Source organism: Hippocampus zosterae, chromosome 2 (genome assembly GCF_025434085.1).
Source record: "Hippocampus zosterae strain Florida chromosome 2, ASM2543408v3, whole genome shotgun sequence".
NCBI lineage: Eukaryota > Metazoa > Chordata > Actinopteri > Syngnathiformes > Syngnathidae > Hippocampus > Hippocampus zosterae.
The window spans coordinates 33,940,566-33,966,480 of record NC_067452.1 but is presented as its reverse complement, the minus strand read 5'-3'; the positions used below and the strand labels follow the sequence as shown (position 1 = coordinate 33,966,480).

Here is a 25,915-nt window from a genome sequence, read left to right as displayed (position 1 = left end):
GTCCAGTGGTTAGCACGTCGGCTTCACAGTGCAGAGGTACCGGGTTCGATTCCAGCTCCGGCCTCCCTGTGTGGAGTTTGCATGTTCTCCCCGGGCCTGCGTGGGTTTTCTCCGGGTGCCCCGGTTTTTTCCCATGTTCCAAAAACATGCATGGCAGGCTGATTGAACACTCTAAATTGTCCCTAGGTGTGAGTGTGAGTGTGAGCGTGAATGGTTGTTCGTCTGTGTGTGCCCTGCGATTGGCTGGCAACCGATTCAGGGTGTCCCCCGCCGACTGCCCGAAGACAGCTGGGATAGGCTCCAGCACCCCCCGCGACCCTAGTGAGGATCAAGCGGCTCGGAAGATGAATGAATGAATGAATATATAGGCGGCCTGGTGATTGAGTGGTTAGCACGTCGACCTCAGTGCAGAGGTCGTGGGTTCGATCCAGACTCCGGCCTTCCTGTATGGAGTTTGCATGTTCTCCCCCGTGCCTGTGTGGGTTTTCTCCGGGTACTCAGGTTTCCTCCCACATTCCCACAATACGGTGATAGTCTCTGCCAGAGACTCAAGGCTAATTTCCTAGCGCAGCCAATAATATGACGTGGCATAAACGCGGCGGCCCCAAGGCTACTAATCCCGTCCGTCCATACATCATCTTGAGTGCCTGTCCTCATTCGGGTCACGGGTGAGCTGGAACCGATCCCAGCTGACTTTGGGCTCTGGTCCAGAAACATTTCATTCAGTCTACCTGAAGTAGAACTGAGATTATGGGTTGATATCATACGAATAAATATCATTGTGACTTCTATCAATGATAAACTAATTTCTTCTGAACACAACTTCTTGAAATGGGAAATTTTGAAAGTCAATTAAATTGAAAGGTTTGTTCAATTTAAGTTGTTGGATCCACGCCAAACCTTGATATTTCCTTCTTTGGCCCACGCAACAACCATCCAGAAATGTTTCCTTGAAAAGCTTTTGAGTTAAGTTGGTAACAAGTGTCCGTAACAAACTCAGAGGGGAAAACATCACCTCCTGGCTTTATTTCAGATCTAGTGCTTAGTGGACAAGTTGTGCCAGTTTATTAAGTGGTAACTACGACACCTACCCAAAACACGCACGCACTACCGGATGGCGCCTCGGCGCTGCGCGAGGCGACCATGTGTTGGTATGACAGGTCAAAAATATGGAGCGGTTTGTCACCTCCAACCAGCTGGTGGAACCTGCTGATAGACACTTAAATATCTGCTTCGCAGGAGCACATTTGTTACACTTTGAAAAGAGTCTGGACTCAGATTATGTCAAGAGTGTGTCTGCCCAGAACGGTGTCCTTGCTCTCGCCCGCACTTTCTATTTCTGCTCCTCGGCTCAGACTTAAACATCACAGTACAGCACGGTTCTCTAGGGCCAAGCGTCTTGTATTTATCGCCTCCGAGGAGGAATAAATCTTTATTTTATGTAAGATTTCCTCTTTGCAATGTCGCTCATTTGAAATTCAAAGTTGTTCTGGGTTACCGGTGCCCATGACTTGTCACTCATTTACTTTGACAACACTACCAGTAAGTATTTCAAAGGCATTGAGTGTTTATTTTTTATTATTATTATCTTTTAATCGGGTCTGTTTTATAGTAATTAGGATGATCCCCCATGATTAAGTCGATTAAGAACTTTATTGTTGTGGGTTTTGCTCGGGAGGTAATTGACTTTTGATCCTGCAGAGGTTCAATTGTTTCAGTCTTCTAAACTACTGCGGTTTGGTACAACAAAACAGGAGTTCAAAATGTCCAAAGATTTTCCCATACCATAAATATCACATGCTTGTTATCCCCCCCCCCCCCCCCCATCACCTGCCCCCCCCCCCTCTATCCCCCGCCCCCAATAAGATGAAATGTAGTCAAATGTTTTAATCAATTATAATGGATGCACTGGTACCTTGACTTACTGGTATTCCCATTTTACGATTATTTGGAGTTACGAGCTGTCAACCAGTTGATTTGTGTGTGTGTGTGTGTGTGTGTGTGTGTGTGTGTGTGTGTGTGTGTTTGTGTGTTAATTTTTGCAAGGCAACATTTAACAAATGAGTTTGACATTCACTGCTGCACAAGAAAAATGGAGAGGGGGCGGGGGTAATGACGTTGGCCGATGCACTTTCTGCTCTTTATTGCACAGCAGAAATAGTCCAAACACACAAATCCAGTCCAATCCAATCCAGTTTTATTTCGAAAGCCCTTTAAAAACAACACCGTTGACCAAAGTGCTACACACAAATTGAGTAAAAGGCCCCAACAATGAAAAGAATAATACAAATAATTAATTGTAACACTGTGCAAACAGTACAAAATGAAAACAATGCATTCTAAGGTGCATAGAATAAAGGCGACATTAGTGGCTGCGGTTGCACTATACATCCACTAGATGGGGCTCCGCTAAAACAATTACAATACAATACAGCTATATATAGTGCAAAGCCACGCAGAACTGGTCACAAACATGTACATTAAACTTATAAATACAAATGGCATTCCAAAACAATCAACGAAAGACAAACGTTATGAAGACAATTGATTGAAGAAAAAGGCATACAAACCTTGTGGGCTCACATCCACGAGGGGCTAAATATCCTTCGAAGTCTTGCTTGTCTCCTTCTTCCTTCGTTTAGTCAGAAGTTAACTACGCTTTTGGTCATATCTTCGTTTCATAATGGCTGCGCAGAGCTGACAAAGTTGTCTGTTGGCGAAGTGTGTGTTGGAGAATGCGCATGATGATTAGTGTCGGGCAGAACCTTTTTAGGTTACAATTGGTTCCTGCTAATAATCACCACTAGATGGCATAGGAACACTAACGGGGAAACAACTCAATGGGGAATATAAAGAAACTAACTCCATGTATAAGGCGTATCGGATTGTAGGGCGCACGGTCAGCTTTCGAGAAAATTGAATATTTGTAGGTGCGCCTTATACTGCGGAAAATACGGTACTTGAATTTTGGAAGAGACCAACTCTGTGCTCATTCTAGAGGTAATTAATTGCAAGGAGGTTGCCAAAGGTCATCCAAACATGCCTTAATGGACCATGTTGGACCTAAAAATGGCCTTCCCCAAACTCTTTCCAATAAACCAGAAACATGCGGTTGTATGAATTGTCTTAACAAGTTGACTAGTACAGTGTTTTCAAGAAAACTAAGGGATCAGAGTCATTGATTGGTTTAAAAAAAAAAAAAAAAGAAAAGGGTGTTCGACGGATACTTTTGAATCACATATCAAAGTTGTCCAAGGTTTCTTGGCTCATTACTTGTCAAATTCTCCCACACTGCAATTTTTTGTAGTTGCAGATTATTCATTCAGGGTTTCAGTGCACCTCTCCGTGATCAATTATCTTAAATGCATCAATGAGGTGTTTTAATTCATACATGCCAACAATCATGGGTTAATTGCAGCTCGAGGGAGAAAAAAGTTCGTTTGATTTTCCCCCTTTCCCAAAGACAAATTTCATCCTTTCATTGTTTTGTTGTGTCGGCTGCTCAGCTTGATGGGGGAGAAAGTTACACCATCGGACTGCGCTTCGCCCCCAGCCAGAGTGCGGGTTCAGTGGAGATCCTGGTCTACGTGAATAACCTGGAGGAGAAGACGGAGGAGACGTTCTGCGTGAAGGTCAACTACTCATGAATCTGTGGCTGTCAAATACGCGCTTTTGTTTTTCTACAGAAATATCCAATTTTGTACTCGCTGTTAAGAGCCTTTTGTTTTCTATTGTGTATTTGTGCGGCTTGGCCTATTAGTCGCTGTCTGAATGGACAAGAGGCGGCTTTATTTTTGTGCTATTTTAACGAGCCTTCCCCAAATAAATCAAACGCTGACCAACACAACTTAATCATCTCAGCCGTTACTCTCTTTGTCCCCGGCTTAGCATTTTTTCCCTCCTTTGAGGGGTCCAGCCAATGATACATGACAGTTCATCCCCGACCATCAAAAAGGGCACTGGGGGTGAAAACAATAACATTTTATGGACTTTAATTACCCAGCAAACACTCTTCAATGCCACTTTATAGTCAGGTTTTAATCTAGCACAAGCCAGGGGTCCGCGCCCCCTTCACCTTCCAAACAATTTATCCTCATCGCGCCATTATTAGATGCGCCGCTATAATGGGGGTATGATGTTTTTAACCGAGGAGCACCCTTCCCTCTTGCTGCGTCTTGCGCAGAGAGAACGGCGTGCACATTGTGTTACATAACGGGCCCGTTACGCAATCCCCCCACACCCCCTCCTGTCTCGTTTTCTCCCTCATTAGAATGCAGGCGGCAAACTAAGCTTTGAGCGCGGTAGCGAAAGCTAATAAAATGAAGATAACAGCTCAGTCGGGTACACTTCATCTTTACCTTCTCTAATATGTGGTCCGAAGCGAAATGCTCATTTTCAGATCTTGACACGGTGCTTCCACGCAGTATCAAAGTTTTATGAGCAGAGAGTACCGGAGGTCTATGAAAGGGGGTACAATGTTGAGCATAAATCATTCATTTTATTCCACACATAAATAGTGATACTTATCTCAAACGATATGTGTTGAAGTCAATCAGTCGAAGTCCAAATGTAGGTTAGAATAAAACAGGACTAGAATAAAGAAAATGCTGAGGAGCGGCAAGACCCAAGACTCAGTAGAACGCCTCCACACTTTGCATCCGAGCGACTGTTTACCACATTTGTTTTATGTCGAGGATACACCGGGAGATTTACGGAGACCCCCCGCCCCCCCATTCCATGAAAAGTGAAGGAGGAAATCATTTCTTACTATGAAGCATGACACAGATTGTTGACATGCAAGGGCCCATTTGACTTACAGCTTACGGTTCTCCAATGGGTGTGTGCGTACGCTCGCGGTGACGTGAAAGCACTTCGGGGAGTGTGTGAGATTTTGAAATCTTTTTCAAAGCATTCATGAAAAAAAAAAAGCTTGATTGTAGGAGTTGCCTCACTGCTAACACGAAAGACAAAGATCCTCGGTGAGACACAAGCCCAAAGTGTCTCACAGAAACGTGTCACAAAAAGCAAAAACAGTCAGGTCAGGGCACAAAAACAAAAACCGTGGCCTGCAGGTAGCGCCTTCAATTGCTAAATATTTGGATATTGACCCAATTTTTAGCATTCCAGCTCTGTACAACACCACGATGGATTTGAAATGAAAACACTCAAGGTGCCGGTTAACAGAAATAGTCCACCGCGAGCGTACGCACACACCCATTGGAGAACCGTAAGCTGTAAGTCAAATGGGCCCTGGTGTGTGTTTTGAATGTAATTCCGTAACAGCGGTGTGACAACGGCATTGTTTTGTACAGTCAGGTCCCCGCTGTTTTCAGCGCTCCTATCGACAGGCAAGACATGGCCGCGGCACTGATTTTTAAACATTCATTTAGTGCCGAGCGACGAGGCGTGACAAAGGCACAATGTCGCCGCCGTGAAATGGCTGGGGGGCTAAAGCCAAAACCTCACATCAGCTTTTCGAACTCTTACGAATAAACTCATACGGTGGTTCTCTGCCTCACAGATCTCAGTGTTCATCAAAAATGAGGCAGAGGTTTTCTTCATCCGTCCATTTTATCGGCCCGCTTTATCCTCATAAAGAGTATATTATTTATTGTAAGCCGCTGCAACATGATGCAGCGCATGAATGTGAACACCGAAATGTAACATAGAACAATAAAAACCTGTATTTCAATTATGATGACATTATAATATGTTGCATACAGTGATGTGTTCGGCCAAGGACCGGCTCGAGGACCAAAGGGCGGTCGTTGGTCCTCGGCCTTGGCCTTGGCCTCGGCCTCGGAGTCAAGTCCTTGGTCCTTTGCCTTGGAGTCAAGTCCTTGGCCTTGGCCTCGGACACAACGAAGGATTAGAGCCTCTAATCCTTTGTCCACAGGTATAAAGTGGGTCAGAGGACAGCAAAAATCACAAAGAAATCAAACAAAATCCATCTAGGGAAACCCACCTTGATGACTTTGTCTGGCGCTTTAAACGGGGCGGGGCTGACAGTCAGTACAACGTGTAAAGTAAGTCGTTTTAACCTAAAAAAACGACCATGTATAGTAAGCCGTTTTTCAACGGAAAAAAACGACCATGTATGGTAAGGAGTTTTTAGCTGAAAAAAACAACCATGTATAGTAAGGTGTTATAATGCGGCTCAGATCTGGGCCAAATGCGGCCCACATCATGGATGCCAGACGTGGGCCACTGCAGGACCGCCATTCATTGAGGTATATGGGCCGAGTGTTCTGCTGTGTCTGCCCCAGAGCTGGGCCAGACCAATTTTGCTGACTGGGTGTGTTTGTGTTTTTATCATATGCAATTGAATAAGTAGACAATTTCAGAATTCGAAATTTGGGACACTCTCAATGCATAATGAGACTCATACTTTTCTGATCAGCGAGTCCCGGTAAACTGTAAAATTATCACTGCAGAGATTACCGCTTTTTCTGCACTCCGTGATTGACTTCTTTGCACAGTCATTTCTCAACTTGTCTTCCGTGCCATGTTGTGCCGGTTGAGTGTTGATTTACTTCATATTAAGAAACTACTGCACTAAAACATTCATTCATAAATGTATACCATATGATTTTATTTTTGTTTTTCTCAGTATAAATAACCCTGACTGTTCTACTCTTTGAATAAAAACACTTCATTCAAGCGTTAAGGAGTGCAAGGAGTTATAATGGAGTAGTGTTGCAAATCATGAAGACCTGCCAAGTGTATTGTTTTATACATGTCCTAGGCCATCCATCCATTCATCTTCCGTACCGCTTGATCCTCACTAGGGTTGCGGGGGGTGCTGGAGCCCATCCCAGCCGTCTCCGGGCAGTAGGCGGGGGACACCCTGAATCGGTTGCCAGCCAATCGCAGGGCACACAGAGACGAACAATCATCCACGCCCACACTCACACCTAGGGACAATTTAGAGTGTTCAATCAGCCTGCCACGCATGTTTTTGGAATGTGGGAGGAAACCGGAGCACCCGGAGAAAACCCACGCAGGCCAGGGGAGAACATGCAAACTCCACACAGGGAGGCCGGAGCTGGAATCGAACCCGGTACCTCTGCACTGTGAAGCCGACGTGCTAACCACTGGACTACCGGGCCACCCTATGTCCTAGGCCTCAGCTTCAAAATCATTCCTTGGTCCTTGGCCTTGGCCTTGGAGTCAAGTCCTTGGCCTTGGCCTTGGCCTCGGGTTGCCGGTCCTTGGACACAACACTGGTTGCATATAAGTCAAATAAAATCTGCCGAAATAAAGGATTTAAAAAGTACGTCTGTTGTTCTTAAAAGTTAAATACAACTGAATGTAGAGTTGAGCATTCCAAATCTTCCGGAATTCAATAAAATCTTGCTGGCATGGTACAGTTAGGACGCCTTGGTTGCAACTGTGGGGAAACGCTGCGGGAGCAGTTTTAGCCACCGCCTTCCACCCCAAGGGCGTCGGAATTAAATCCAGCGGAGGTAGCGCGCCCAATACTTAAAACCGGAGAAAAGGGGCAGTTTAAGAACCGTGTCCAGTATCCACAAGCTAAGACAGCTGGCCGCTTCACAACAACGGCAACGGCAGGACCTCTCTACACGGAAAACAGCTGCGTGTGCCCACTATCAGCAGGAGGAAAGCTCCGCTTTGACTCCACTCGTGATGACTGGGAGAGAATTATTATCACTTTCCTTACCAGACCGTCAACAGTGAAGTGTAAAAAGGGCAGACAACTTACCGCAGGAAGTGCACCACGCCCACAAGGAACACCTGAGGTAGCCCAGCTCCCTGTCACACCACGCTGCTGTGACGGAGTGAAAACAGCTATAAACAAAAGCACAGCGCCCTGTGCCCGAAGGGATACAACTACAGAACAGAGCGCACATACCTCGTGGCAAAACCCAACACCACTCTGTGCCGTACAAGCTCACGCGGCAGGCCAACACGCACGTGTCTGCCGACTCCGAGAGGGAGGAAGAGAAAGAGGAAGTTCCAAGCAGGTGTATTTATAGACGGACATCTGATGATTGATGGCCACCATGTCACACTGCCGCTGCAGTTGGGAGCGCGGCTCCAAAGGATGGATGGATGGCTAGATAGATAGATGAGATAAGATAAACCTTGGCCTCACAATGGAGAAATTCACAATTTACAGCAGTAATTTATTTTGTGCATGTAAAGTGTTTGTACACAGTGAACTGTACACAGTACAGAATGCAATATGAGTCCAGGTTTTCAGGTGCGTCTATTCAGTAGCCTGACAGCAGTCGGTAGGAACGAGCGGCGGTATCTCTCCTTCTTGCAGCGCGGGTGTATCAGTCTCTGGCTGAAGGAGCTGCCCAGTGCTGTCAGGGTGGCCTGGAGGTGGTGGGAGGGTCTGTCCATCATAGCTGTTAGCTTAGCTAGCATCCTCCTGTTGCCCACCTCCTCCAGAGTGTCTCAGGAGCAGCCCAGGACAGATCGATAGATTGATAGATCAGGATTTTGGAGTGGCCAGTGGCTCTGCTGAATGATGTGTGTTTGCTTGAAAACAAAGACGTCAGACATGAGACCAAAGTTCTTTCGAGCTTGGTCTTGTGCACCCAAAATCTCTATTTGACATTCATGTTAATGCTAGCAAATGATGTATGCATCTCTTCACATCTTGCACTTTCTACAAAAAGAAAAATAAAACAAAATGGTCATGGTCCAAAAATAGAATATTATCAAAAATGGTAAATAGAGTGCATTTGTATTGTACTTTGTCTTCATCATGTGTTTACAAACTCATTCGCTTCTCTCATTCAAACATATCAGAGTGGAGCCTCCCTACACTAGGTATCAACCCACGAAAGGGTTTTCCTTTTTAGTGTAAAATAACTTACTTTCATCTCCAGGATCCCGCACCATATCCTGGCCGATAACAGAGCTCAGAGTATTTTTCCAATTTGGTCCCCTTTTAAATCCATTTTTGATGTGCTGTAAAAGCCTTGTCCTCGCTGGCGCTAAGCTAGTTTTTCCTTCAGGTCCGGTGTTTTCAAAATCCCTTTCGTTTCTTGCCTAGCTGGCTTTATTGACTGACTGCTTGACAGTTGAGTTGAATGCTCTTTACCCAGCCAGATATTCCCATACGCATATGCAAGTACTTTTGGGCAACCGGGCCTCCTAAAAGGATCGAACGGAGGAACTGGAATTGGCACAGGAATTCTTCCAATTTTTACAGTGTCCAAAGCTACTGGACCGCACTTCACATATATCCGTAATGGATTCCAAAAGAGTTTTTATTATTCCTATTTTTCATTTTTACTGCAGAATGAATAAATTGTGCACTATTTACCTTAAAATAACAAATAGCCCCAACCACAACCCCCACAGGTTCCTCCACTGTTGAGATAACTTCTTCTGAATGGGTAATGCACTCTGATTTAATCTACCAATGTATAATAATGATTATATGGAAAAAAAATTAATGAAATATATTGGTGAAAACAAAATTAAAAGAAAGTTAAAAAAGCACACACACACACACAAAAAGAAGGAGGAGGGTCAAAATCGACATGACGCGTAAAGAGCTCCAAAAACAATTTAAATTCTATTACCTTGCTACCCGTCTCAGAAAGACTTCCTATGAGCCATTATCGAGGGTAAATACAGAATAAGTGGGGGTTGTTGCATGCGAGCCTGCTATTTTGCACACAACAACAGCGTGGAGGACAAATGATCGTCGGTAAATGGCAGCAAATTTCACGGCGCAATTTCCAACAGTTACAAGGCTTTGTATAATTTATTTCTTTTGACTCAACAGCGAAGAAAAGACTGAATCGGGTTGTGGGACACTGGTGTGGGCTGAGTCATACGTAAGAACTGGAAATTACAATTCCCTTCGATATTGTGCTGGAGATACTTTTGCAGGGCTGAGATGCTTCAGAACTGAGGGTTTTAAGGCTTAGTGCATCACGGCATAGCACGGCAATCCCTACAAGTCGTGTAAATATTCATCCTAAGGTTTGTGAGCAGTGTCGAGTGCTATGAGCTACACTAAAATCTCTCAAATGTCATCAGCCCTAAGTGCTCGAAATGAATAAAATAACAGACTGTGTCAGAATATAACATAGAAATCATGAGAATTAGCATTAAATAAATAGTAGTGAGCGGCTCGGTAGTCCAGTGGTTAGCACGTCGACTTCACAGTGCAGAGGTACCGGGTTCAATTCCAGCCCCGGCCTCCCTGTATGGAGTTTGCATGTTCTCCCCATGCTTGCTTGGGTTTTCTTCGGGTACTCCGGTTTCCTCCCACATTCCAAAAACATGCACGGCAGGCTGATTGAACACTCTAAATTGTCCCTAGGTGTGAGTGTGAGCGTGGATGGTTGTTCGTCTCTGTGTGCCCTGTGATTGGCTGGCTACCGATTCAGGGTGTCCCCCGCCTACTGCCCGGAGACAGCTGGGATAGGCTCCAGCAGCCCCCGCGACCCTAGTGAGGATCAAGCGGTTCGGAAGATGAATGAATGAATGAATGAATAAATAGTAGTGATTTGAAATGTTATTTGTTTTGTTCTCTTTATTGTGGATCAAAATAATTCATACCGAGTGAATTTTGGGTGTATGTTGTGTTGTCACGCAAGTGTACATTTGCCGAGTTAACTTTGATGTTATATGATATCCTCCCTGTGAGTTATTTAAGAAGCTAAATGAATCGAGGAGGCACAGGCGCTTGTGCAAAGAGACCAATCAGTAGCCTTCGCCGCAAGCGTTGGGATGATTGCATCACGCACTTTGCGGTGATCTTAATTGTGTCATTTACGAATTTCTCACCTTACCTGCAAACCACACGGTGCTTCATTCGCACCGCAGCCACAACCTGTGTTATTAAGATCAAGTGAATATAGGCACATAAGGTCAGCAGCACGCAGTGAGAATGAAGACGCAACACAGCTGCGATACATGGCTTTGTCAAAACAATGCGGCCATTAAAGTGAACGTTTGTGCGGGTTTCCAGGGTAGAAACGCAGATTTCTGCACCGAATTGCAGAATATCTGAAATCCAGTGTCTTATTTATAATACTACAACATTAGCCTTTGTGGGAAGTGAGAGAGTGAATGGTGATGAGTTTCGAGTTTTGTGTCAAATGTATTCTTGCACCTTGTTTTAATAAACGGAAAATATTGCACATTTGACATTTAAAAGTGTTTGTGTGCTGTTAGTTATTTATTGCTATTGAACAGTCTTATTGCTGTTGGCAGGAATGACCTCCCGTAGGGCTCCTACGTGCACCGAGTGTGTGAAAGTTTGCCACAAATAAAGCTGCTCGGGGACTCTACAGTGTAATGCAAGGGGTGGCAATGGTCGTCCATGATGGATGTCAGCTTGGCCAACATCCTTCTTTCCGTTATTTCCTCCATGGAGTCCAATTGGCAACCCAGGACAGAGTTACTGTAGCTTTCCTCCTCCACATAAAGCAATGAAGTGGCCATTAAAGAGTCATAAAAGGTCCTGAGCAAGGCACCAATTATGTCAAAGGACCACAGTATTCTGATACCGTGGTGAATGATTAAGTCCTTGGGCCACATTTTATACGTGCTTTTTCCATGATCCCGCTGCTACCAAAACATTTTGAAAAACAATAACTCTTGACGGTGTGCTTCATGTTTAGCAGAAGTAATTTATTGGATGCATGTTTTCAAATGTTGGGATTTTTTTTTTTTCCAAACAGTTTTTGAAGACGACATGAATACTGAGTGCCCAATGGAAGATGATGACCCATGCAGGCTTACTTTTGTGTGACTGGAATTGGGTTGGTAAAAGGTTACATTTTGCTGACAAAGGTACACAATATAACTTAAACCCTTCATGTTGGTGCTGTAAATACCAACTTATTTATTTTTTATAATGAGATTTTTGTCAAGTTGTCGCACATTAAAAGGTCGCACGCCATATGCATCTCAAACCCAAGCATATTTGTGCTTGCTGAGCCGTCGTCGGCTCCATTCATTCTTCTGGGATTAAAAGGAAGCATATTTACAAGTGAGGGAACTTTCTCCTCAGCGGCTCAACAAGTTGGTGATGACAGATGTAGTACTGTATATAACGGATGCACTTACTTGTCATCAGTAATTTACGTGGAAAAGAAGTGGCAGTACAGTACTGTATTTGCGACGTCAATATTTTCACTTCCGTTACTAACGGCCAATTTTTTTTTTATAAATGACGGCATTATTAACTTGCAGTTTTTTTCAGCATCCTAAACCGGCGATTGGATATGATTTCTTGATGGTATTTTGTTGATGACGGTAGCAACTATGTAATGGCACTAAAATTGTGATAAAGTAAGCCAAAATGTCAAAAAGTTAAGTCAAGCTAGCTGTCGCACCACCATGTGGGCAAACTTCAAAATAAAACCTATAACTAAGGCGTTCATGTTTTGTTTGTGAGGATTTTTTAAAGTTAGCTTTTGCGTTGTCTGTGTTTTTCATTTCAAGTACTGTATGTTTAAATCACAGCAAACGCACCAAATTGTTACCTACATCTATCTATCTATCTATCTATCTATCTATCTATCTATCTATCTATCTATCTATCTATCTATCTATCTATCTATCTATCTATCTATCTATCTATCTATCTATCTATCTATCTATCTAGCTATCTATCTAGCTATCTACCTAGCTATCTAGCTATCTTCATTCATTAACTTTTTTCTTGACAAATACTTTTTTTTATATACCTTGTATTACATTTGTTAATATTGTACTTTTATGATGAAATTTTCAGAAAATTACTTCTAAATCTCATGTGAGTATGATTTGTTTTTTATTTGCTTCTAGCCACTGACAAGACTTTGCCGATTGGGCCAACTTGCCTTCGAATTAAAATGAAATTTGGACTGATGCTGTGAAAGGGAAATGATTCAATCTGAAAAGCAGATAGCAATCACTCAACTGGTAGAAGGGATTTAAATTTCAAATGAGAAATCATGTTCTATTTCCTAAGTTTAATCAAGTCTCTTTGAAAATCAGTCCCCAGATTTCTGGTTTAATATAGTCAGTGTTGAAAATGAGGGAGATGGGAAATTAAATATGGATCCCTGATTGGGCATCATACTGCATGTTGGGTCTGTCTGAAGACTATCTTGCTGGCCTGGGTTTACCTCTGACAGCAGTGCTGTACATATTTTAGATATATTTTGGACTGTGTCACTATTTTGTCACATCTTTGTTCTGATTTTAGAAACAAACAGAAGCCTTATTGTTGAAAAAAAAACCCCCCTGTAAATAGCAGTTGATAAGATTCACTTCCAGGCCTGTGGGAGCCAGCGAAGCTCTTCACAAAGTGTTTGACAACTACCTGACACTAAGAAGCAAAACCATCCCACTAATTTGAATTGGTTGTTTTTTAGGGTCATGACAGCCATCTTACTTTTCGTCTTCTACCTCAAACCGCCGGTCAAGTACAATTGTTCCGTCTGCACTGCTTGTGCAGCATGAAGCAGAATCATTGCAACACAGTGACTTGTAAAAAATCTTGCCAGGCCACACGATATACGACATCACTTTATTTAGATGAATGTTTGTACTTCTGTGTTGTTTTACGAAAATTCCAAATAAATCGCTTATCACTGGTGAGAAGACCAAATACAAATATTTTGCTTTGTGTTCGCGTAGGTAAATACACAAGTTGTCCCACAGCTCGGACAATGGCCGAAGAAGCAGATGTACATACTTTCCAACAGACCGGTGGTCACTTGTTGTAGCTGACATGCATCCACATTATCCTTTTGGATTTACACCCTTTTCAAGTCCAAGCTTTATATGTGCAAGAGACACACCGACATTTTCCTGGAACAACATGGCAGCATTTTGATTCCATGGAATCGACAGCAACTGGAAAATTAAGTTGAACCTGAATTATGCGGTGATAATGGAGAGGTAGGGGTCAGTTATTAACCGATGGCTCCGATTCTGATTACTCAATGTAGTCATACTGATCCCAGTGCACAGCCTGAGGAATATTGTAAATATTCATGAGGAGGCTGAAGGTCTGCGGGAAAATAAAGTGGGCCCTTGCCTGTACGTGCAACTGATGTAGTGTGGGGGTCAGAGCGCAGGTAATTTCTTGCAGTGGAGTGGAAGCAGTTCAGAACCTTCCCATAAAATCTGACCCAGATTAGATGGTTTGCACCTTCATTTTACCCTTACTGTTTCCTGCCAACTACAAGATTGTATTCGGGCAAAATGAAAAAAAAAAAAATCGAACACAGTTGCTCTCTGGGCTTCAGAAATGTCCTTGTTCGACTGCCGTTAACAGTAATTAACAGTTAATTTACTCTTGAAAAAAAGATTTGGGTATTTAAAATTGTATCTGTGCATAAAAGCCAGAATGTAAACTATTTATTGGCAAATGAAGTTGAAATGAAATGTTTGTGATTTGTTCAACACTGAGTCTGTATATCCATTATATTGTCCCCATCCACGAGATTTGGACCAGCTTTCAGTTCAAAGGCTCTGAACCTCGAATTCCAAAGTGGATTACATAAGCGGTGTCCCTGAGAGGTCGGTTGAACCAGTGGCGAGAATATTGCACCTAATTCCTTACCGCCTTGACCTGGATTGTTGCCGTGTTAGGAGCCGCTGAATCAATAACTGTCTCCAGCCGTTGTCGGCACTCCTCTAAATGGTCACTGCACTTGGTGTGGTACTTGGAATTATGTAGAGACCAGGAAAACAAGTCCAACGGGTTTGTTTGAATTAGTGGGCCTTTATCTCTATCTCTCGGGGAAACGATTTGATCTGGTGCACAGCTTGGGAATCAATCAATCAATCGCCAACTTTGACTGTGTGAAGCTGAATTTTTTGGTTGGCATGGGTGGGACGACAGCTCAAATCAGATAAAACAAAAATACGAATACCGTATATTCCGCGATATAAGCCGCTTGGAAGTATAAGGCACCCCTTCAAATAATGGCCTATTTTTAAATTGTTTTCCAATATAGGGTGCACCGTGTTATAAGGCGCATAAAATAGAAGCCACAATAGTGGCCGCGGTTGTATTATGCATCCAGAAGATGGAGCTACACTGAAGGGAATATAATATGAATACAGCTTTATTCATATCGCGCTTTCACAATTGGTTGCGGCTGTAACAAAGCGTTTTACAGAACATTTAAAATACTACCTCCAAGAAATCAGAATATTGATCCATATATATAGGGTGCATCGGATTATAAATCGCACTGTCGGCTTTTTGGTGCGACTTATAGTTCGGAAAATACGGTAGCGAAACAATAAAAATAACTCCAAAAGACAATTGGCTAGGCAATTGAAAAAATGCTTTCGGAAAAATGGATGCATGAATGAAAGATTGAACATTGACGTGATTATCATTAAATATTGAACATAACGCAGAAAACGGCAAATCAAGGTGTCTTGCATATAACCACATTCTCTCTCTCTGGCCTTTGGACAAACTGCCATTTGTTTCTGGCAGCGTGCCCTCACTATCTTCGTCCTTCGATTTCTTACCGGTCTGCAGCTCTTCAAATGGCTGAGCATTTAACTCGGCGCCTGAGCTGTGTAAATCAAAATGGAAGCAAATGTTTGAATTCTGGGTGTTTCTTCAGGGCTTCTGCCCAGCCTCTGGGCGCGGCGCCCAGAGAGACTGCGTGTAGTTGTGGGCTTGGGCATGAGGCCAAGCATCACTGTCCACAGACCCGCAGCCAGCCTCCAGTGGCGGGTCGTTGAGGGTTCACGTGGCCGTCAGACAAAGAATGATCCGATGTGTGCGGACAGGCTCACAGTCACATAAAAGCCTTGCTCACTGGGGGATTGTTAGAACACCATTCTGCATTTAGCCAATGCACACAAGCAGTATTACATGTTTGTGTGTGTGTGTGTGTGGAGGGTCGGGGGGTCTACACTTTAAACCCAAATTAAATGTGAATAGAATGGAATAGTTGTTAGCACGTCTGCTACAGAGTCAGAAGATCTACTTTTGAATCTCGGTTGGCATGTCTCTGAGTGGAGTTTGCATTTTCCTGTGTTCGCGTGTGTGTGTGTGTGTGCGTGTGTGTTTTCCTCTGGCTCTTGTTTCCTCACACAAAAACATTCATGGGAAGCAAATTGAATCGTCACAATTGGTGTAGTGCAGTGGTTCTTAACCTTTTTAGAGGTACCGAACCCAACCAGTTAATATACACATTCACCGAACCCTTCATTAGTGGAAAATAAATATATATACGTTTTTACAAATTCAAGATATTAAAAAAAACGCATGTATTAAAAACAGAAAAGTAAATAAAATTTCAAGAGATATGTATACTTAATTTTTTTTTCACGTTGACTACGATGCGACCTAAATTTCCCACAGCACTGATTGGACAAGCAATGTCATGTGATCATCGGCAAGCAGTGATGGCCAAGTGGGCGTGTCATAACGAATTGACATGTCACGTGTGTCTTACCCTACATGGCAGAGGCTCCGTCGAACCCCTGAAACTGATTCAACAAACCCCTAGGGTTCGATCCAACCCAGGTTAAGAACCACTGGTGCAGTGCTTCTTCGAATGAAAATATATGAATGGGCACTTGATGGTTCAAAATCTTTTGAGAGACCAGACTGTTCTTTTTTTTGATCATATCCTGCGTTCAAACTTTTTGAACGTCGAAAGAAATCAAGGAGAAGAGGGGGGGGGGGGATGCTGTGTTAGGTACACAGAGGATGACACAAGATGGAGGGACCAGATGATTTTCAATTCTGGAACAGAAGGAAGGACAACTTTATAAACAACTTTTTTTTTCTCCCCCTTCCTTACATTACTCTTTTCAGCAGCCGTAGCTTTTCAGCCGTGTGTGCTGTCATGACTGGCTGGGAGTGGGCGTGTGATATTCCAGATTCGTGGTACCTCTGTGGTCAAGTCTGCCTCGGGTCTTGTTGCTGTCAGCGCCTCTGCATGTTCGCCTCATTGACAGCGGTCTGTATTCACTGCATGCCACCGAACATCCTCTGTCACTGCCCGCAAAAGGAACAGAGCAGAACAACACATTACAAAAGTGGATGTTTGCTCTCTGAGGAACTTTTTACACCAACTACAGTCATGCGCCACAATCAACCTTTTCATTTGACTCGCATCCCTGCTTAGAGATAAGAAATAGGAAAAAAAAAAGGCAAATACTGTCCGACCGGCGGACTGATGACTTTAATGATTTGAAAACAAGCACATCACCTCTCCGGGATTTCCCAGAACAAGAAATTCCACTTCTCTACTTTTATGTACATGTCTCGACCTGGCTATTTCGGCTGTAATCTCTGCTATAAATATCAATCGGGCCAGAGTAAAAAGGATTGAGGGCATGTTACCATACAGTTTAGTAATCAGTGGTGTTATAAGTCATTAAAGATTTTTGTATAATTAATGCAGCATATGGTTGGACACCTGCTCGAGAGACTCACTGGTGTTAAAAGGCCTTCCTAAAAGTCATTATGTATTCTTTGCACAAGACATTAAGGGAAGCACTGTCAACTAGCATTACTTACAGGACAGTGCGTTATCAGAAGCGGTCGCGCCATAATTAAGTGGTCAATTTACACATGGCTATGAGATTGGGCAATGCAGCAAATTGCATTTAGTAGTGACAGGTACTTGCACCGGTAGTTTATAACTGGGAAGGAATTGAGCCACTGTGTGTTTAATTACTTGAGTCATTAAAACAACGAGAATCATGAATAACAGTTTTATGTGCATTCACATCATTGGCGGATGGTGATGATTTCTCGCCCACGGAAGTACAGAGGTGACCAAAAAAAAAAAATGTCGCCAGATAAGTAAAACACAAATGACTCATACCTGTCTTAATCTATGCCAGTGGTTCTTAACATGGGTTCGATCGAACCCCAGGGGTTCGTGAATCGGTCTCAGGGGTTCGACGGAGCCTCTGCCATGGAGTTTAAGACACACCCGACTCAACATGTCAATTAGTTATGACACACCTGCTTGGCTATCACTGGCTGCAGATGATCACATGACATCGCTTGTCCAATCAGTGGCTGAGGGGAAATTTAGTTCGCTTGGTCGTCAACGTGTGACTGTAAATTAAAAAAAAAAAGTACAGTATGCTTATCACTTGAAATTTTATTTACTTTTTTCAGTTTTTAATAAATGCGGTTGTTTTTTTAAGTCCAACTCTTGGTTGATGAAAATATCTTCCCAGACTTGTGGCGATGTGGTATACCTTGGAGTCATGGGAGTTGTTCATGCTTATCAAACAGCTTAACCAACACTGTGCCTGTGTTGTTTTGAGTTGTCAGCAGCAACAGGTCCAGGAAAATAATTTCTTTCATGGCAAAGGTCTTTATCATCATCATTAATAGCCGTCTGTGAGCATGATTTAGCTCGGTCTTTGTTTACTGATCCGGGAATTATGAGGGTGAATGGAGGCCAGTAAGCAAAGACGTTCTCCACTGAGGCTGTCTATTTTATTTATGTATATAAAAAAAAATGATGACGTTGCTGGAGAGCATCTATTACTTTCACCTTTCCTCCTGTGAATTAACTTTGCTGGCCTCTTAAAGCATCTTCGACTTGCTTCCGTGCCATCTAACACATTATTGCTGCTGAAAGAGATGACGCACACTTGGAAAAAAATCTCATCGGTTTGAGCCCTTTAGATTAATATCGCCACAAAATGTGGTTTGCATTTATTGGAATTTGAATTGAAACACTATTAAGTATAGCATGTGTTGCGCTGAAAGCAGATTTCACTTATCTAATGGCTTTGCACTTTATGGATGAGGTCAATGTTAATGCCTTTATGGGCCTTGCTTTGTCCACGAGGGCAGAAACATAAATCGGAAATATAAAACAGTCCAAAATGTCTTAGCTATGACGAATAATTAAGATTCAGAGTGCGCTAATGAGTTCAGCCCAACGATTTATCGACTCAAGAATGAAACGTTTGTGTGCGTTTCAATACTTTTACTTTCCAAACTTGGCAAACAAATGAGCGTTGCAAGAGCACCAACTCCGTCGTCAACCGCTCCCACACTGCACGGGCAACCCAACGGTCTTTGGCGCCGGGCACAAACCAACAAGAGACACCCTATAAAGAAATCGGCTGTAAAAGTCAACGACAATTAACAAAATGGATTTCAGTCATTCCTTTCCCAGCCGCAGTGATTTTAGATGTCCTCTGTTTGTATCTTGCTCATCTATTTTTCAGAAAGAAATATGACGAATACCTCCTAGAAAACAATTCCCATTGCACAAACACAACTGTTCAAATGTTGAGAACAAACTAAACAGCGTGTAATCCTCCTCTTTTAAAAAAAATATATAAATCATTCAATTATTATTCATGTAAACACCAAAGTGACACTGAGTTATTAATGAAAGCTGTTCAATAGATTATATTGGCTGCATCGCTTGAAAATTTTCAGCAGATGGTGGATCTTGATAGTGTTTGATTTGAAAATATCATCCATCCGTCCATCTATCCATTTTCTAATCCGCCTTATCTTCACGAGGGGCGCGGGCGTGCTGGTGCCTTTCTCAGGTGTCGTCGGCGGGGTACACATACATAGACGCATACATAGACGAAAATTCACTCACCCTTCGGGACAATTCTGAGTGTCCCATTAAACCGGCATGCATGTTTTTTGGGGGGAATGTGGGAGGAAACCAGAGTACCCGGAGAAAACCCACGGGGAAACATGCAAATTTCACATAGAAAGTCCAGAGCCAGAATCAAACCCAGCACCTCAGCACTGTGAGGCTGGCGTGCTAACCAGTTGGTCACCGTGCCGCCTTGAAAATATCAATTGAACATCAAATGATCAAATATAGGTAGAAGGTGGAGTTTTGTTTTTTTTAATCTGGAGTGAGGCTGCACAGCATCAACACATCACTCCAAAGTGCTGAGAATTAAGAAAATATCCAGCAGGGAACTTCTGAGATCCAACGTCAAAGGCTTGCCCTCAAAGGCGAGCAAAAAAACAAAAAACAAACAAACAAAAAAAAACAGCTGTCATTTATTCTAAGTGTGTCATTTAGCACATTACACTGAAGTCATATCAGTTTGAAATTCAATCAATTCATTTTATTTATATATTTATTTCTTGTGAACACACGCCACGATGAGCCGTAAACAAGTCGCGTGGGTGCGTATAACAAAGACAATGAAGTTATGCCGTCATCCTGCACAGACATTTGGATCCTTCATAAATAAACAGGCGAGATCTGCTCCAAGGGGCTCCCAAGAAGTACCGATATTTTAGATGACTCCGGGACATGCAAGCATTAAAGCAGTGCCGTGGTGTGTTGCCCAAATGACCAAAGATTTCAAATTGGAGTTGGGACTTCATCAAAAATTGCCTCTGAGCTCCTTACTATTTGCTATGGTAATAGACAGACAGATAATGTCAGATAGGAGACTTTGCTCATGTTGGTGTTTACTGATGACATTGTGATCTGCGCTGAGAGCAGGGAGTAATGGAAGGGAATTTTTAATTAAGGTGGATTTTCAGCACTATAAGGTGCCTCGGAGTATAAGGTGCACCTTCAATGAATGGCCTATTTGAAAACATTTTTTTCATTCATTCATTCATTCATCTTCCTAACCGCTTGATCCTCACTAGGGTCGCGGGGGGTGCTGGAGCCTATCCCAGCTGTCTCCGGGCAGTAGGCGGGGGACACCCTGAATCGGTTGCCAGCCAATCGCAGGGCACACAGAGACGAACAACCATTTGCACTCACACTCACACCTAGGGACAATTTGGAGTGTTCAATCAGCCTGCCACGCATGTTTTTGGAATGTGGGAGGAAACCGGAGCACCCGGAGAAAACCCACGCAGGCCCGGGGAGAACATGCAAACTCCACACAGGGAGGCCGGAGCTGGAATCGAACCCGGCACCTCTGCACTGTGAAGCCCACGTGCTAACCACTGGACTACCGGGCCGACTCATTTTTTTTCATATATACCGCATTATAAGGCGCATAGAATAGAAGCTACAATAGTGGGTGCGGTTCATGATACATCCACCAGATGGAGCTATGCTAAAGGAATACAATACAATTAAATACAGCTATATTTATATAGAGCTTTCACAACCGCTGCAGCTGCAACAAAGCGCTTTACTGAACATTTAAAATACTACAGTATGTCCCCAAAAAATAAAAATCACAATATTGATCCATATAGAAAGCACATCGGTTTATAAGCCACACTGTTGGCTTTGGAGAAAATGGAATGCGTTCAGCTTATAAAATCCACGCAGGCCCGGGGAGAACATGCAAACTCCACACATGGAGGCCGTAGCTGGAATTGAGCCCGGTACCTCTGCACTGTGAGGTCAACGCCCTAACCACTGGTTCACAGGGCCATCCCCAAACGAAATATCTTAATGATTATCCTCCATGAGCTGTGATTCCATAATTTTTGACCAGAGTTGAATTTGCCCTGTTTGTCAGTCAATTTGGGCTGTCATTTCCAAAATAATTCTTCTTTTTGTGCAGGCAGCTAAATGGTCAATTTAGACAAAATGAGACAATTTAAATCATCGTTTTGCTTTCGTCTGTCAATCGATTTGAAGACGCTGTTAAGTATGTTTTACGAGTTGTTCAGGACTAATTAATCTTTTTTCATTTCAAGTTTCCTTTTCCCTCAATGCATGTGGCAGACGAGTCTTTCGTCTCTGTATAGTTTGGAGAGCTCAGTTTAAATGACAGTTAGTAGAGCGTTAAACGTTTCCTCACTAAAGAATTGGGGTTAATGCTGTCAATTTCACGTGCGCGGACCAAAAAAAAAAAAAACAATCAAGTGTGCAGACAAACTGTTCATGTTAACTCTATTTATTTTCTTCCATCCTATCTGTATCAGAAACGACAATCCCGAATGGAACTGCCAGTCAGTGAAGGGGAGGAGAAGCTTTAATATTCATACTTCTTCTTGTAATGAGTGAGTCAAATGTCAATGTTTCACGACGGAGGCGAAATCCCACCTGCGATGAGCATCCAAATGAGAGCTCGCAAACAAACATGAAAAGACACGCTTGTTATATATGAGTTCCGTGGACGCCTCAGACTGGCACACTTGGGAGAGCAGCCTATGGATAGACAAACACAATAACCGGTGGCAATGAGCCCATTAAAAAGGTCTATATCAATGAAATTCAAAGAATTCTTTGTGTTTTCCAGATGTTTAGGCTTTTTATCATCTGTTTTTATAATTCATTCATTCATTCATTCATCTTCCAAACCGCTTGATCCTCACTAGGGTCGCGGGGGGTGCTGGAGCCTATCCCAGCTGTCTCCGGGCAGTAGGCGGGGGACACCCTGAATCGGTTGCCAGCCAATCGCAGGGCACACAGAGACGATCAACCATTCAAGCTCACACCTAGGGACAATTTCGAGTGTTCAATCAGCCTGCCACACATGTTTTTGGAATGTGGGAGGAAACCGGAGCACCCGGAGAAAACCCACGCAGGGCCGGGGAGAACATGCAAACTCCACACAGGGAGGCCGGAGCTGGAATCGAACCCGGTACCTCTGCACTGTGAAGCCAACGTGCTAACCACTGGACTTACCGGGCCGCCCTATCTGTTTTTATAATCTGCAGCCAAATTGCATTCTGCGCTTCCCTGCATGCTTTTTTTTTTTGAAGTCCCTCCACTTCTCAACAATCATTCTTCATTGTTTTAAAGAAACAAATAGCGCCCAACTCTCCTTGTCGTGCAAGGCAGAATCCTCAAGGTGGATCTTTTTGGCATGACTCCATCGCAGCTGGGAGAGCAGGTGGTGAGGAGAAGCCCTGCGGGACCTCCAGTGGAGCAGGCATGGCCTGTAGGCAGCCTCGGGTATTGCCACCATCTTGCCAGGCACCAAGACGGTTCGCTCTGTCCTCTGACGACTCCATATTTTGTCAAACGTGGAATTTGGTACATTCCAACACTTTTGCCAACATGTCTTTGCTTAAAGTGCTATTACTGTGTTATTACACAGTGTCCAGAATTCTCCTCACACCCGTTGGAAAATTGTTACATAGCTGAATGCTGAACGATATAAAAGATGATCTGAATCGGGTTTTTCTAGCAGTGAAGGTGAATAAGGCTGACCTGGGTTCGATGTGAATGATTGTCCAGGATGGAAAGAAATGTGCTCAGTGATCTCTGCTCCCACACTGGATTAAATGTCTCCATCTTCAGTCCCATTTTGACACCAGCCTTCTTGTGGAATTGATTGATTGATCGATCCTTTTTGTGTTCTTGGCACAGATGCCGCCCCGAGCAGACAACAGCAAAGTGGATGGCGCTTGCTGCCACAATGGCGGAACATCTCCCATACCTTGTTGCACAGATTGAAGGATCCGAGCTTCCGTAGGAAATACTTTTTGCTCATTCTGTACTCTTTATACCATCCCGAATGTACAACTGTAAACAAACAAATATACACCGTAACTTGCTGATCATATTTCAATGCACTTTAATATATCTATGCATCACCAGAGTCTATATTAACCCTTTCAGGGACAGCGATTATTACAGTGGACAGCTTATCATTTTTGGTGCATGAAAGGGTTTAATACATGTTCCAAAAGTTTCTGTGCGCAAGCAATCATGTTTCAAGATGTTGGGTTACTAGATACAAGTGTACAGTGACTTTTCCAACACGCTATACTATTCTTGTTAAAACAGTGGTCTTTCCTTTTTTTCCAACAAGGATTGGAACATTGGTGGGAAAAAAAAAGGTTCCCTGTCGACTTTCTGGAAATTTCATGCGACTTGTCCCACTTTGTCACTTTGCGAGGGCTTTAAAATCCATTTAATTCACAAATCTGATATCCCTTCTTGTGTCCTGTTATCTTTCTCCATGCTCTTACTGAGCTTATCGGCCCCTGGCGAGCATCTTGGATCACAGTGCTTTTGCTATTCCCTATGACGGTGCTGGCGATGTCTCCAGGCTCGAGTCCAACAGCAGCAGCATGTCCACCTCAAGGGGATGTCAGTCGCATCCCTCTTCTTCCTTCTGAAGACATCAAACATTTCCTGTTTGCTCACTCTCAATTTTTTTTTTTTTTTTGGGAGCCAGTTGGTTTTATTTGTGGAGTAACTGCATTTTGCAATTTTTGGGGGGGTCACTCAATCTGTGATCAAATCGGTTGTAAAATTCTGATGGGGGGGAAAATAAGATGGACTTTTGCACAGAGCCATCGCAGGGGGGCGTCTGTAAGTAAATTTGCACCCAAGCACCCATTTTAATCGAACAAGATCATTTTAAGTCAACTATTTCAATCTGTTGTCAGAAATATTATAATTAGTCTTGTTCACGCCCTGTACATTCTATCGAAGGAGTCAACATGATGACTCTTCAAAGTAAGAGCTATTTAAAAAAAATAGCAACAAACAGATTACCCGGTATATATTTGCCGTGTTGAATTTTTTGTTGACGGATTGTACATGAAGCGATAGCTAAAATCCAGATATGGAACTCAAATCGAACCATATTTTTCAGTCTTGATGGAGAATGGATGGATCATGTATCAAATATACATTTTCCTCCAAAGTACAACGCAAACACTGAACAGTGGAACCACTGATAGTAGGACACTTTTTTTCCCCCAGGTATGATAAAATAAAGGACAACAACCGGTAATGAGAATCCGTTCCAGGATAACGGTCACACCATTATGTTGTCAGAACTGAACCAAAGTGCGACAAGTGTACCTTTGGTGACGCATTTACATTTTGTAAAAACGCCTATGTTATGTTTTTTGTTGTTTAAAAAACAAAACGTAGGCGGCCCGGTAGTCCAGTAGTTAGCACCTCGGCTTCACAGTGCAGAGGTACCGGGTTCCATTCCAGCTCCGGCCTCCCTGTGTGGAGTTTGCATGTTCTCCCCGGGCCTGCGTGGGTTTTCTCCGGGTGCTCCGGTTTCCTCCCACATTCCAAAAACATGCGTGGCAGGCTGATTGAACACTCTAAATTGTCCCCAGGTGTGAGTGTGAGCGCGAATGGTTGTTCGTCCCTGTGTGTGCTGCGATTGCCTGGCAACCGATTCAGGGTGTCCCGCGCCTACTGCCCGAAGACAGCTGGGATAGGCTCCAGCACCCCCCGCGACCCTAGTGAGGATCAAGCGGCTCGGAAGATGAATGAATGAATGAATGAAAACAAAACGTGTCATATCTTCCTCTCGTTGTTTATAGGCTGAGAAGAAAAAAAATAATTTGGTTCTGCTAAAGTTGGCAGTGTAGTTCACGAGGGGACTGGTCTTTGCTGTGAAAAACAAGTCACCTTTAAGATGGGAAAGTTTCTTTTAACGTTTTTTCCCCTCCATTTGTGGGATTATCTCATGTATTTCCGTCTAAGAACTCAGTGTTTTGATTCAACCATAAAGTGAGTAAAACTGTCATCATTACAATGTAATCATCTGTCTTAATAACCGATATAATGCACACATCCAACAGTGTACACAGATATCATTGGAGGTCGGGATAAAAACTGCACAATTACATTTGTCATACAATTCACTGTTGGGGTCTTTTATGAGATCATTTTCGCCACCCTGCTGATGCTTTCATTTTGCAGTAGCACTACCATTACGGGCATAATTGCTTCTTCAAACTGCCTGGAGATACACTTTTGTTGCAAAATTCCATTAGCACACCACAACAGTCTGCCTCGGGGACGAATGAGGCGTGGGAAGGTCTCCAAGCCTTGGTATTACTCTTTGAGTGTAAATAAAAACCGGAGACTGTCTTGCTCAAAGTTTTCCATTCAATGGTGGGCATGCCGAGGCTAAAGGCTTTGTACAAGGGACGCCTTAGCCTCACCCCCAAAACTCTTAAGGACCCCACTAAACTCACATTTTCATAGATGAATCCCAACCGAGGTGCCGTGTACGAGATCATCAGGAGTGCCATGGAAAATGAATTTAGTGAATGCTGGGTTTCCCAAGTCCGGTCCTC

The 25,915-nt window shown here is 43.3% G+C and overlaps 1 protein-coding gene and 1 long non-coding RNA gene across 3 annotated transcripts in view; one reads left to right on the top strand and one right to left on the bottom strand.

Annotated features, from left to right (window-relative positions):
- nphp4 (nephronophthisis 4) overlaps nt 1–3,852 on the top strand; it is a 126,044-nt gene extending 122,192 nt beyond the window's left edge. For both annotated transcript variants that reach the window (XM_052057341.1, XM_052057339.1), the window contains exon 29: nt 3,507–3,852. In XM_052057341.1, coding sequence (XP_051913301.1) covers nt 3,507–3,591 — 85 coding nt within the window. In that variant the 3' untranslated portion in view covers nt 3,592–3,852. The remainder of the gene's footprint in view (nt 1–3,506) is intronic.
- Nucleotides 3,853–4,356: 504 nt separating this feature from the next.
- On the bottom strand, nt 4,357–8,039 carry LOC127595714 (uncharacterized). The gene is made up of 3 exons (XR_007961317.1): nt 7,874–8,039; nt 7,724–7,789; nt 4,357–4,458 (listed from the first exon to the last, which is right to left on the bottom strand). It is a non-coding gene; the product is annotated as an uncharacterized LOC127595714 (long non-coding RNA).
- Nucleotides 8,040–25,915: the final 17,876 nt, after the last annotated feature.